The 15,280-nt window shown below is 37.6% G+C and overlaps 1 protein-coding gene across 2 annotated transcripts in view; it reads left to right on the forward strand.

The window, feature by feature from the left end:
• WARS1 (tryptophanyl-tRNA synthetase 1) overlaps positions 1–15,280 on the forward strand; it is a 42,247-nt gene that overhangs the window by 9,469 nt on the left and 17,498 nt on the right. For both annotated transcript variants that reach the window (XM_072630230.1, XM_072630231.1), the window contains exons 2-4: positions 5,627–5,826; positions 12,719–12,932; positions 15,154–15,262. In XM_072630230.1, the coding sequence (XP_072486331.1) occupies positions 5,713–5,826; positions 12,719–12,932; positions 15,154–15,262 (437 nt within the window). In that variant the 5' untranslated portion in view covers positions 5,627–5,712. The remainder of the gene's footprint in view (positions 1–5,626; positions 5,827–12,718; positions 12,933–15,153; positions 15,263–15,280) is intronic.

The raw sequence follows: 15,280 nt of genomic DNA on the forward strand, positions 1-15,280 counted from the left end.
ATGACCTCTTCAGCTTCTCTGAGTTAATCTGTAAAATGCAGACAATAATACTTGCACTAGTTACCTCACAGGAATGTGGCATTAAACCTTTAAGCTTTATAGAAAAATCATTGTTAAGGGAGACATAGGTCTAAAAATATAGCCATCGTTGTTACTATTTAATGGGAAGGTTTGGTTTCTTGCCATATTCTTTTCTTGGTGGTAGCCTGTAATAAAGAGAAACAGGGAATTGTGGTTCCATTTGTCTTTGTGAAAGACAAGTTCTTTATTAGATTAATGGTAGGAACTAATCCCTCATGCTAAAGTCTAAAAGTCGGGGGGGAATGTTGCTTGCTTAAAACAGGTTTTTTATGGGGGTTTTTTGAAGGGGAAGAAGAGTTGTCATTCTCCCTCCCATAAAGTCTCTTGGCACTGCCTTTGACTCCACAATGGGGCTGGGATGATGAGGGTAGCTTCCATTTTTGGCATCAAGAAATCTTCCTGAAGCACTAGCGCTCCAGGTTATACATACTGATACTGCCCTGCACCTCTTTTGTGTAATTATCATTGTCTCTTTGTGTAATTGTCATTAATCTTGCTGAGACATAATTTATATAAAACTCAGCAACTTCCCTGTTTCTCTTTTGTTCAATGGTTCTCTTACTTTTCCTCAGTTCAACAAGATTTTGTTAGATTTGTACTCCATTCTAGTCACTGGTATAAGACAGCCTCTATTCCAAGAGCTTAGTTACATGTTACTGGAAGGAAAATAGCAGATACGCAATGATAATCATTTAATATAAATTTTAAACTTTAATAAGGGCCAGAGCTTGAATTAAGAAGAGCCTGGACCTAACAGTTTCTTTGTTCTCTGAAGTAAACTCAGAGAATACCTCCTCCTATGTCAACAAAGCCAGATGAGGCTAACTCAGCATTGCTTACAAGACCATTAACTCAAGACACTATCTTGAATAATGGGACTTTTTCCATATCTTAATAGTTTGTGGACATATACTATATTGTGACATGTTAATGGTAAAGAAAACACAGATATCCTGGGTCGTAATTTCAATTGAAACTTATGACTGCTGGATTGCACCTTTTGCAGAAATAAGGAAGTCAGGAGGAGAAAAAATAATGAATTCTGTTCCTCTTTTTTCTCTTCCTTATCCCCACACAAATACTGTTCTTAGAATGGTACAAGTTGTAATGAACTCAAGTCCAGAATAGTCAGGGTCCTTGAGAATAGGATTTGGGTTGTGTTTTGTTTCTTTCCCTTTGTTTGTATCCCCAGTCTTCACCACAGTGCCTGCCACGTAGTAGGAACTTCATAAATGCTAGTTGACTGACTCACTGCTAGTCCATAAACAAAGGATTAATTATTTGTTCAATGAAAAATAGTTTGTATTTTATTTTTAAAAGTACTTTTCAGCTTCTTTAAAGATATAATGTGGTTTTTTTCCCTTGGTAGCAAATTTATTTAGCTTGGGCTTTTAAAACAACCAAAACTTTCACATGAAAGGGATTTTTATTTCAGATAAGAGTATTTCAGTTGTGTTACTTCAGACAGCAATATTTGTTAAACTACCTTTCCTTTGGAGGAGGTCAAGAAACTACCTTAGGACTATTAGAAGCATTTGCAATTTATTACTTTCAGGAAAGAAATTATCAGGGTAGAAGGAAAGGAAGAAGACTGAGTAAAAGAAAACTGAGAAGGAAGAAAAACTGAGGAGAGCAAGTCGAAACCTTCTTTTCCTCTGATTTCATTGACTGATCACCATATTTACCTTACCTCCAACCAAGTGAAGCTGCCTTTTCTGGTTCCTATCCTGGCAGTGTTCCTCTCACCAGCATGTTAAGAGTCATTTTATGTGGTCAGTCTCTTAGGTGGTTTACAAAGCTTAGGGTCCTTCCTCCATGACTCCAGGGAATTTCCAAAAAGAAAGAAGATAATTTGGCCGCTAGCCGTGAGCTCAAAGAGAGGCCCACACACCTTTTGTTTGTAACCAAAAGACTTATAAGAAATTGAAAGTCAACTTCTCAGGAACCGGTAGGGAGATTCCAGCTCTTCGGCAAAGGAGAATAGATCCATGAGGGGGTTGGGTTTCAAAGACATTCAAGGGGATTGAGAGCTTTTTTGGTAAATGTCATTTTCTTGATAAAAAAATTTTATTGTGAAGGCAATGTTCAGAAATAGGTCCAATATTTTAATTTTCTTTATTGACATTTTGGAATTGATAATCAGCCCTCTTCTGATGCCTCACTCAGGAGTGGCAGTAACTGGATGTCTATGGCAACAAAGCACAAGCTCTAGGAGATCCTACCGAATTAATAATAATGCCAGATCACAGTTATCCAGCACTTTAAGGTTCGCAAAGTACTTTACCTACATTATCTCATTTGATCCTGTGAGAGAGATGCTATTATTATTCCCGTTTTATAAATGAGGAAAGTGAGGCTCAGGGTCACATAGCCAGTTATGGGCCCAACAATATATCATCCTCCAAGAGCCTGGCAGTGTTCATCACCAAAAGGTTGGCCATCAGATGATGAATCTTTGGGTCACATCATTTGTGAAATCACATGGAAAAATCTAACCTACTTATTCGAATGATCTAATAATGATCTTGCCAGCTTATTAAAATCAGGTGAATAGAAAAAGAATTTGTAGTCTACCAGTACATAAAATGCACAAGTTTGAATGATAGACCTTGACACCTGTACCACCCTGGGTAAGTCACTTGATGCTTCAGTTTGTTCAATTATAAAATAAAGGAGTTGGATCAGGTGACCTCCAAGGTCCCTTACAGTTTCAGATCTATGATCTTATAAGCTTTTTGGATGACTACAAAATTCCTTTTCTTTTGGTTCTCGGCAGTGCCTCTCATATAGGCAAGATTGTTAATAGATGAGGTTAATAGTGTTTAACTCATTACTTGAATGTTAATATCAAATGAAGAAAAGAAATCACCAAGCTGTTGATTTTGAAGTGAATAGTCAAGTAAAACCAGGCAGTGGGAAAAACAGAAGTGGAATAGGAGAATAGTGCCATTATAGGGTCGGAGGGGATCTTTTAACACCATTATATAGGAATAATGACCTCCTTTTGCCTTACTACCCGTCCAATCACAGCCGACCCTCAATGTAAGGAAGTAGAGGAAAGCTAGAAGACCACCTCTTTAGCCATGCCTAACTTTCCACAAAGAATAGCATGATTTATAGCCAACATTTTCAGAGTTAAGAAGGAAATAATTACTAATATAATGTACAGAGAAATCTTTTCAGAAGGTACAAAATTAAGCCAGATAGCACTGATAATAAAAGAGCTACATGTAGTCCCCAATAATTTCATTTAAAGCACAGAGTGAAATAAGGAACTTTTGTCATCTGTGAACCTCCAAGTGCCTGGGAATATTGCAGCTGACTAGCAGAGGACACCAAGGGTTGTGCTTTTATAACTTCAAAAATACATTAGGAATTAGTACCCAAGGAAACAAAGAGAAAGAGCAAACACCCATTTGTTATGCATGTTTGACTTCAGAAAGCTTAAGTTTACTAAAGCATCATATTAACTTATTATACCTAGAAAAACTGGATTTGTTTCTAGAAAAACAACTGTAGTGTTCAGAGTAGTCTGTAGGCAAATAATGTCTGGATTTTCACATAATTTTAAACTAGTGTTTTTAATTAGAGTCTTAAGTATATACAAATATTATTATGATGATGCACATTCACAAAATTTTTAAATCTCTTTTGGAGGAGATGTTACTAACTTTAATTCTGCGTTGTTAAAACCTCCCATCTTGACTCCCAAATCTGATATTTGTACAGTTAAAAGTATTAGCCTCTCCATATTCATATGGGCTATTTGATTTAAATAATAGATTTATAGGGTTGGAAAGGACCTTATAGAGAGTGGCATCTCTCCCCCCAAAAAAATATTATGTTCAAAATCATGTATAAATTTTATCAGCTTTTATAAATAAGTTATATCTTATTCAAATTAAATTGAATATCTCATGGTATTATCTTTCAATAGTTTCCATACACCTAGCTTATTAGCCTCAAGTTAAGGTAAAATTCTCATCTGTCTGCTTTAATATACCAGTCTTCCATATTTTCAGTGACTTTTATGAAAGTTCTATTGGAAACTTGAAATATGCTGAATCTTATGAATCTTTGAAGAGTAAAATCATTTCTAAATGTTTTGGGTGGTCTAAGTTGGCTTATATATGTCTGTTAATATATTTAACATTTGAGTGTGAGCCATGGTACATGCTAAACAATATGTTGAATGAAAATTGTGTTTTGTTTGCTGATTTGTTTCTTTGGTATCTTTCGTGGGATTTAGAATTGAAAGAGGCCTTAAAGATTATCTAGTCTACCACCGTCTCATCCCTTGCTTGAAGATAAAATCAGAACTCCTTACTACCATTCTATGACCAATCAAGAGAATAATAGATAAAAACATCAGCAGGTCCAGTTCTCTTAGATACCTCTAGAATCTTTCCAAGGTCACAGAGTTGTAACACTTGAAGCCCTCCATTTCTAAGAACATATTTCTTGCTTAGTTGTTTCAGGCAAGCCCAAGACTTTATAACTTTTAAAGAACCCAAGATTTTTTTTTCAATAACAGACGAGCTTCTTATTCCTGCAGTTACAAATGGATCCTTTTTTGTTGGCAAATATGTTACCAAATATGCAATAAAATGTTTTGGAAAAAAAATTAACCTTATACTTCATTGACAAAACAAGGCTGTTTGATGAGCACTCCCTCTTCTTCCAACCTAGTCACTTCAACTTCACTCAAATGTATTTCTCTACTATCTGTCATTTATGGAGAGGTGACCTTTTTCCTTGCCAAGTCATACCCCCTGCATGCATCCTGGATCCCATCCCTTCTTTTTTGCTTCATCAGGTTACCCTCTCTATCCTGCTCACTCTTTCTGATCGTCAATCTCTCCCCAACTACTAGCTCCTTCCCAGGATCATTCATTACTATTCCTATCCAAAAAATTCCCTTACTTGTTCTTACCTTCCCTGCTAATTGTCATTCTGTATCTCTCCTCTCCTTCTCAGCCAAAATCCTTGAGAAAAACCATCTACATTACTGACCACACCATATCACATCACACATTAAACTTGATAGCCCTTTGACGTTAAAACAATTCAGCTCAACATATACCGGAAGGTAATATGCTAGGTGATGGATATACAATGACAGATATAACACAAGCCTTGATCTCAAGGGGCTTAACAGTCTAATAGAGAAGAGATCCCAGTATAAAAATAATTATGATAAAAGGGAAAGTATGAGGTAAGGGCCAAAGACAGATCCAGGCAAACAAAACACTATGAGAAATTGGAGGAGAGAGAACTTCTTCTGGGAGACAGAGGAGTAGGGCACTAGAGAAGGTTTCATGGAAGAAGTATCATCTGAGTTGGAAAGGAAGACAATGGGTAGTGCATTTCAGAGATGGAGCATGGTGTAAAGTGGTTGGATTAGATAATCTTTGATGTTTGTTCCAACTTTAATATTATATGTCGACATGGTTCTTTGATATCTGAGTATACCAAAAATTTGAAATGCAATTATTAAGCCAACAACAGTGAATAATAGCTTTTATGTCTTCTCTCTCTTTTGTAGGCCTCTTGTTTTGTTCTTCTGACTGATCGAGTATAATCAGTTGTTATCCTGAAGCACTTTAATTTTGCAGTTCTAAGCTGTAGAAAATGGCTGATGTTCTGAATGGTGAACCATATCCTTCCACACCACAGGAGCTGTTCAAAAGCATAACAGCACAAGGAGAAATTGTCCGAGCATTAAAAGCAGAAAAAGCCTCAAAGGTACTCTGGAATTCTTTGCCTATTAATCTTAGTGTCTAAAATCAATTAGTTTCTAGTTGTTCCATTGATATCCAGTGATTGAAATAAGTTGGTGTGTGAGTTAGGAATGATTTGCTCCCCTACAATTAACTCTGTCAAAATACTAGAATATTACTTAATATGTTAGAAGAGGCCATGGGTTTTCAACTTCCTTTGCCAGTGGCTGCTTCTATAGCTACTAAGTTTGTGGTTGTTGCTGTTTTTAAAAAACGTATTAAATATTTTTAAAGGAGAAGACACTGAGTATTGGGAAGACAAAGATAAACAGTGCTTTCTTTCAGAGAATTTACATTCTACTAATGGGAAACAGTGTGCACAAGAGAAGGAAGTCAAAAGATATTTGAGAAGGGAGAATATACTAAAACCTGGGGAGATCAGGAGATGCTTCAGTAAGAGGAAGCATTGGAGTGAACCTTGAAGGAAATGTCTGAGAGGTGAAATTAGTGCAGGAGGCCACTCCAGAAATGAGCACTAGTTTGGACAGTGCACAGGTAGGAGAAGAAATGGTGAAATTGTGGAACAACCAGTAAATCTAAGCTGGCAGGATTCGGGGGGAGGGGGTGAAAAGCAATAATGTAAAATAAGACTGGGAGGTTGGAAGTGGATTGTTGCAGACCAATGTGCCTTTCTTAGGGATCAACATTGGACCTATTATTTCATTAGTGTGGGGTATTTCCAGGTTAAAGAAACTCCTATCAGTGCACATCAGTCCCTTTTCTTCAGGGCAACTTAGACTCGCAGAAAGTTGGCTTTCTCAGAGTGTGGTCCAAGAACCTCTGTTTTCCTAATAACACTAAGATGCTTTCATTTCAATATGGCAAATATTGATAGATATAACCTACCTAAGTAAAAGTTCTTTAAGGGTCCTCAATAATTTTTAAGAATGAAAAAGGGTCCTGAGACCAAAAAGTGTGAGAACCATTCGCCTAAAGCATGAGAGGTTAAATGACTTTCCAAGAGTCACACAACCCCAACGTGTCAGAGTTCCCAGGCAGTCCTGACCACTCTAAGGAATTTGTATTTTAATCTAGAGGCAATTGGCAGACCTTAAAGATTTTTGAAAAGGGAAGTAAACAAGCCCTTCTGTCCACGTCCCCTATTTCTATGTCATATAATGTTTCTCTCCTCATTTTGGACTATAAAATGACATCTAATTCCTGGTCCTTTAGCCTCAGACTGTCTCCTCCTCACTACCTGCTCTGTCCTCTGAAGACCTCTATCTACTCAGCTTGTTGAGTGAGGCTGACTTCTGAATTTGAAGTTAAGAATGAATCCCCAGTTCAGATTCCATCTCTGACATAGACGGCCAGTAAACCTTTATGAAATGATTCCTTTGTACCAGGTACTATACTCAGCACTGGGGATATGCAGAAAAACAAAAAGAAGTCCCGCCCTCAAGTAGTTTATGTGCTAACGGGAAAGACAATTTGTAAATAACTAGGTAAATAACTGTAAGATATGGACAGAGTAATGACTTAGACGTTGTGTGACCATGAGCAAAGCACTACCTCTATGAGCTTCCACTTCCTCCTATTTAAAATGCGTGTGATAATTATCTATAGTACCTACCTTAGACAGCTGTTTTGAAGCTCAAATGAGAAAATGTATATAAAGAGCTATGATTTAAAACTCTATAATTCTATATAAGTGCCCACTGGTATTATTAATAATAATAGTGATAATGATGAGAGGCAGTAAGAAAGGATTGTAGTGGATAGAGAAGTGGTTTCAGAGCTAAGAAGACCTAGGTTCAAGTTCTTCCTCTGATATAGACAGGCTTTGTGACCCTGGGCAAGCTACTTGACTTCTCAGTGCCCTAGGGAACACTCGAAGACTCTCTGATGCTGAGGAAGTGTCGCCTTGCATTGGTAGATGTAATTCTGTACCAGGAGCTCATACGTGAGTGAAATCATAGGTGTAGCCCCGATCCCTATCCCTGGTGCTGTAATTGTGAAAAAAGGTATTGTCCCTGGAGCACTAACTGTAGGAAGTCCTACATAGCTGGAAAGGCAGCCAGTGGGGGCCCATGGTAGACTTCATGTCTGAGCCCCAGGGACCAGCTAGACTAGACTCAGATTGGTTCTCACTACATAATGACATCTGCTGGGGCCAGATATCTTCTCTGCATGCACATTTTCAATGTCCAACATAAGAAAGAGGAATCTTATAAATTGTTGAATTAAGCTAGGAAACTGACCTTTCTTTCCAGAGGATGGAAAGGCTTTGCTAAATTTTAAGTCCTGAAAGTAAGGAGAGAGCCAGACTGGGTTCAAGTCCTACCTTTGACACTAGCTGTGTTACTTTGGGCAATTCATTTCTCTTCTCTGCACCCCAGGCCTCTTGCTAATTAAGGCTCTATGTTGCCAATGCCCTTTGGTAGAGGGAGTTTCTAAACTAGGAGTTCCCCACAACAGTGAGATACAGGCTAAATATAAGATAAAGCCACAGCTTTGAAAAACACAAACATGGCCAGATTTGGACATTTTGTTTTGGAGAAATATTTGAGTGTCTGTGCAGTGCTGTTTTTGACTGTTTTGCTACCGTACCGCACAAATGAAACATGATCAATGTTATTAATAAATGTTCTTGGCTTTTAAATGTCAGTGAATACAGCCATTTTGATAACATTAATGTCTACAGATGATGCTAAATGCTATGCAGCATAGTACATGGTAGCTTTATGTAGTCTACTCTTCATTAAACAATAGAAGGAAACAGTTTTTGGTGAAATACTTAGGGATGTATGTTGATAGGAGATGCATCTGATGTTCTGTGAATTAATTTCAGACAAAATGAAGCCAACTGGGAAGATCTGACTCAGGGAGCCATTTTACTACCATTTTCAACAATTAACTAAAACCCTGTTTAAGCTAGAAATAAACAGCTTTTTACTTGCTCTAATTTCTCTTTTTTCTCTCTCTCTCTCTCTCTCACAACTCCCTCTTCTCTCTTTCTCTTCCACGCCTCAAAGTGTCTTGTCAAACCAGCCTTCTTGCCAGCCCTCTTCAAATGGCTGAATCTTTAACTTTCTTTTGGAGAATGAAATGTCAACAAGCCTCATAATTAAGTGGAGTTCGATATATTTAAAAACAAGACAGTCTGCCCACAGAAAATTGAGGCAACTTAGGATATTTATTCTAGGAACTTGAAGAATGATTCAGAATGGACCAATTATGTCCATTTTAGCCTTTAGATATAAAAATCAGTATTTAGATAGACACTACAGTATAGTTTGGATGGCTGTAATTATATTCAACCAAACTATTAGGACAGGTATTTATCTAACTAGAAAAGATAGCATTTTTTAAATATCTACATGGGCCTCAGTTCATAAAATGAAAGGTGGGTCGAAATGATTTCTTGAGGTCCCTTCCCAGTTCTAACATTCTAAAATTCCATATTGTTACATTCCTCTAAAAATAGTCCAAAGTTAAAAGAATATTATATATTTGAACAAGATTTATCCTTTGGGGTATGTATATTTTTCTTTTTGTAATCTATGACCAATTATTTAAGTGTAGTTTTAGAGGCTGGCTAATAAATTTGACCAGTCTGTTTCCAAAGGCAGTAATGTTATTTCCCAAGAAAAAACCTACATAATTGATTTCCAAAGTCTACATGAGAAAATTTTACTTGTCTGAAGGTGAGTACCCATCATTAATTTTGGACTGATCTTTAGTCACAACATAAGGACCTAAACTTTTTCTGCCCTTTTTGAATTTTAATAGTACTTGTGTGTTGCTATTTTTTGATAGTTATTATGGGAGAAATTACCATCATTCTATGTATGTCTCTACCACTTAGATTTAGGCACATATTTTCAACAACTATATGAAGCCATACTTTGCCACCTTACTTTTGCCTGGACCAGTGACTTTTTGCAAGACCCTCATTAATCCATTATCAACAACACCAACCCCCTTTCCCCCAACAGAATACAAGTTGGAGAATTATTAGTGAGTTGAACCAGATCTTGAATCTCAGCTATATTAACTATCATGAGTGTCAGTAAGTTACCTTACTGTCCCATTTGTAACATTTCTAACATGTGATCAATAATGGCCCAATAATCAAGATTTGCTATGGTTTATTGCTTGTGGTCCATTGTATTCAATTCATAGCATACTATAAACTTTTTTTTTTAATTTAGCAAGCTTTTATTAAAGACTATTTGTAGGACACTCTTTTAGGTACCAGGAGTGATGCAAGCACATCCCTCATGGATCTCACAATCCCATAGGAGTAGGTAGCATATTCATAAATCACTGTAATTCAAAATAGCACATTTTTAGTGCATTTGAGAGATGCAGAGTTCTATATGAGGTCAGAGGAAAGAATGCTGTTACCTACTTGGGGGAGCAGAAAAAAACCTGATATTGAGCAGATTGGACTTAAAATGAGAATTCAGCTGGTGGACATGGGGAGGAAAGAATGACTAGAGACAAGAATAAGGAAAAGTATGTTCTGGGACCTTGAGTCCAGATTGACCCGAGCAAACATCAGGGGACATAGAATGTAGACTCAAAAATCCCAGGATATAAGTCATTTCTAATAGTGTTTCACAGAATAAGTGGATGAGTTCAGTTGTTTCAACAACTAGTCACCATGTTCAATGACTATAGACTATGTAAATAGTCTGTCTAGCAGATGAGGTAAGAAATATACATACAAATGTCAATACCAGTTAAAAGTGAGATCAATAACAGAGAAAATTAAACACTTAGGCCATATCTTTATAGAAGGCAGTGATATCTTTACAACAACAGATACAAAAGATCATTTTCTTTTTCTTCTCTGTTTTCTCCTCAAAATTAACAGAGCTGCCTCTGTACATCAACAGTAGTTCAAATGAAATAGGCAAGAAATCCTGATGCATTTGGAGCAGAAGAAGCAAACAAATTACAATTTATGCTGATGGTTTTTCCAGCACAGAATTTAGTGAGACCCTGTTAAGGAGATTGATTGTGAACCTCCTTAGTAGTCAGCAGGTTTTTGAAATGTCTGCAAATCATTAACACTGCCCTGACCATCTTAAAGTGTATGGTTCCTTTGCCCCGATGGTGGTCAGTGTATCATTTTGTTGCTGGATAAAATATATTGCAGCATAAATTTTAGCTCTTTTAGCTTTCCCAAATAGATACTTTCAGTAAAGTCCTAGGTTTCATAATCTCCTGAAATAATTCCCATTTCAATGCCCATGTTGATTACTGAATGTTTCCCTTCATTTGTTAGACTCACAAAAACAGACCCACTCTTCATTGTAACTTATTAAATAGTACTTGAATCCAATTCAGCTAATTGATTATTTATATTATTACCCTACCACTAGGGCAGCAAGCCTGGAGTCAGGAAGATCTGAGTTCAAATCTGACTTTAGACACTTATTAACTGGGTGACCCTGGGCATGTCACTTAAACTCTGTTTGTCTCAGTTCCTGATCTGTCAAATGGGCACACACTCCAGAAGGAAATGGCAAGCCGACTGAGTATCTTTACCAACAATACCCCATGGACTGGAGAGGCAGACATGAATGAACAACAACCACCACCAGGTCCCTTAAGGCAGACAGGAAACACAGATAAAATCCGGCCTTACCTTTAAGTTGTTCACAGTAGGGAAGACGGATAAGACATGCACAAATGATTATTAGACAACACAATTATGTAAGTGCAGAAGAGAAATCTAAGTAAAGTACCATAGAAGGTCCAAGGGGGAAAACTTTGTTATCAGCTATGGGTACTTGGCCTCAGATAGCTGTGTGACCCTGGACAAGTCATTTAATTGCTGCCTATCTCAGTTCCCTCCTCTGCAATGTTGGGATGATAATATCATCTACCTCTCAATGTTGTTGTGAGGACAAGAGATAAAATGTGTAAAGTACTTTGCTAACTTTAAAGTGTTATATTAATGCCAGATGTCATTATTATTATTATCATTATTGTTATGTGGGCAGGCTTTCTAAAGAAAGTAGCAGTTGAGTCAGACCGGAAAGAAAGGGTAGGAATTACGTCAGCCTGAAAGTTTGGTTAAGAAAAAGGTAAATAGGCTAAATGCATATAGCTTATTCCCTTAAAGCTAGCAGTTACATGATCATCATGGAGCCAGAAAACTTCTGACTCACTAATACAAAAATGACCAGGCTTAAATCTGTTTTAGGACAATCCAAGGTGGTCTGTGTCCTTCAGATTTATGGTCTCCATGAGTGATTAACTAGACCATGAGAAAGGCATTTCTTAATTGCATAGGTTGTAAATACAGTAAGATAACAGAGTTGACAAAGTTTCAATTGAAATTCAACCCAGGATATCTGTGTTTTCTTTACCATTAACATGCCGTAACCTAGTATATGTCCGCAAACTATTAAGCTATGGAAAAAGTCCCATTATTCAAGATAGTATCTTGGGTCAAGGATCTCGTAAGGAATGCTAAGTTAGCCCCATCTGGCTTTGCTGACATAGGAGGAGGTATTCTCTGAGTTTACTTCAGAGAACAAAGAGACTGTTAAGTCCAGGCTCTTCTTAATTCAAGCTCTGGCCCTTATTAAAGTCCAAAAATTTATATTAAATGATTATCACACACAACCAGAGATGAAGTCCCCAACCTTCCTGGTCAAGAACTCATAGATCAGGTTCCAGGAACAGCATCAGAGAGAGTTACAAAGAATGTCATTGTTATTCAGAAAACATTATTAAGTATTCATTTCTAGGCTAGGTACTAGGGGAGAAAAAAGGATATTGAAGATTTGGTTCCTTGCCCACTTGACTTCCATGCATGCTAGAAGAGGCTTTCTTTATGTAGGACATATTCACAATTAAAATGTTTGGGTTTTTTTTTTCATTTTCTTTTTTTCCAGGATGAAATTGATTCTGCTGTAAAACAATTATTGTCACTAAAAATAAACTACAAAGAAGTGACAGGACAGGATTATAATGCCAATTCTCCTCCCACAAACTCCGTACCTAACAGGAGTGGGGAGCCTGGGACCACTGAAGGCGAAGAGGATTTTGTGGATCCCTGGACTGTGCAGACCAGCAGTGCCAAAGGCATCGACTATGACAAGCTCATAGGTACCCTCCATTCTCTCTCCTCTTGTCCCACCTCACCTCCTGCTCCTGCTAGCCTCCTCCTCCTTGTTTTTGTTTTTGTTTTTGCCTGTTTCAAGAGTGCAGATGTTTTTGTTTTTGAAATTATGTTCCTAAAATTGTTTCAAATTCACAAAGATAATCATCAAATTCTGGTAATCTGGGAGACTGAGGAAGTGGGCCAAACTGCCTTTTATCATTCAGTGTTAAGTTACCACTTCTTCTATTACCTCAGCTAGGCATCTAGATGTTCCCATTTCAAAGACTAAAATAATAATAGAGCACATTTCCATAGTACTTTAAGGTTTATTTACAAAGTATTTTCTTCCCTACAGCCTTGTAAGGTAGTTAGTACCAGTATTTTCTCCACTTTGCTGGCAAAGGAAATAAGCATCTGTATAGGGCCTAAGATGTGCCAGGCGCTGTGTTAAGTGCTTTTCATTAATATTATCTCATTTGATCCTCACAGCATCTCTAGGAAATAGGTATTACTATTATCCTCATTTTACAGGTGAGAATACTGAGGCAAACAGAGGCTAAGTGATCAGCCCAGGGTCACTCAGCTAATAAGTATCTGAGGTCAAATTTGAGCTAGGTCTCCCTGAGCTCAACACTGTATCCAATGAGCCACCAGCTTGCCTAAGAGGAAATTTGAGGATCCGAAAGGCAGTGTCCATGGTCACACAGCTAGTAAGTGTCAAAGTTCAAGTTTGAATTCAAGTATCCAGGCTGAACATTCTTTCCCACTGTGCTGTGGTGCTCTGTCCTGCCTAACTCAGAGGTCTCAGGGACCAGGCTACCCAGAAACAGCAGCTCTTTGTTCTTATCAGCCCAGAGTTGGGTAGGAAGGTGAATTTGTTTGGGGTTTTTACTACACCTTCTGCCACCTAGGTGTGGAGAGTCTGTGGTATTCATTCATTCATGCACTGCAAGAGGAAATATTCATGCAGATGAAGTATCTTGTTTCCCTGAATTATTGAGAGAGGTCTGAAGTACCAAATGAACCATGGATAATGGGCAATCTAGATGCGATGTGAATTCACCTGACCACTTCTTAGTTTGGACAAAGGGTGGTTATTTCTAGTGTACTATGCTGTCAGTTTTCCCTTTCCCTTCATTTCTTGGAAGCAGAATGGTGTGCTGTCTAACCTCTCTGCAGCCCTCATCCTGTGGAAGAGAGACTGCAGTTGATCTGCCTCCCAAGAGACTGAAGGGAAGCAAGGTCAGAAAGGGAGTAACTCACAGGCAGTTGTAGCTACTTTCTGAAACTCCTCACATGAGAGTTGGAGAATAATCAAAGAAAACATTTTGTCTTTCAGAAAAGGGACCATCTGGGATAACTAATGATTTTTACGTTGGATGGGTCATTCCTCTCTAAGCCTCAGTATTCTCATCTATAAAACTGAGGATAGTAAATACTACTTGTGCTGCCTTTGTCACAAGAGCTTTTGTTAGGATCACACAAGATGAAGAACATACAAATTTTGTGAATTGTTTACCTCTGTTTATGGCTGTTATTATGCAGGATGTAAGAGCCCAGGATGGTTTTTAATACATAGTTTATTTTTTCTTTTTTTACTATTTGATCCCTAAACAATATTCTTATCAGTGAGACCCAGGTCATTTGCTAAAAGACAATCCATTTCTCAAGGTAGAGAAAAGTGATCTAAACCACCAACAGGCAGACAACCCTATTATTGTTAGTTGCTGATGGCAGGAAGTTTGAGTGGAATCAGTTTGTGAGAGAATAAGAAACTTCTGGGCCTAACTTTTATGGAACCGAGAGTCTAACAACCCATATTTTATCTTCCTAGCTTTATTTTGTTATTGCCTTTCACAATTTCTACCAAACTGAACTACTCATTATACCCCAATCTCATCTTGCTCTCCCTCCACTCCCTTGCATTTGTACCCATTGTACTACCTAGAATTCCCTGCTTCTCTCCTCAGGAAGAGAGTATTTTTCATTCTAACTTGCATCATGGTTATTCAGGTTAATCATTCAGATTACGTTACTCATCCCCTCACAAAACTGCAAATTTCTTGAAGGTAGGGGTAGTATTATTTTTAATCTTTCTGTCAATAGTACCTTTCACATAATGTAAATCAAAGTGAATTAACTTAATTTGATTTCTAGGCACAATACCAGCTAAGGAAGGTGTATCTATTTGTTTTACTAGTTTTTCTGCCTTTTTTTTTTTTTAAGTTCGTTTTGGAAGTAGCAAGATTGACAAAACACTGATAGATCGAATTGAGAAGGTCATAGGACAAAAACCACATCATTTCCTGCGTAGAGGCATCTTTTTCTCTCACAGGTGAGACCTTATTTTCCC

The sequence above is a fragment of the Notamacropus eugenii genome, chromosome 1 (genome assembly GCF_028372415.1).
Source record: "Notamacropus eugenii isolate mMacEug1 chromosome 1, mMacEug1.pri_v2, whole genome shotgun sequence".
Taxonomy (NCBI): Eukaryota; Metazoa; Chordata; class Mammalia; order Diprotodontia; family Macropodidae; genus Notamacropus; species Notamacropus eugenii.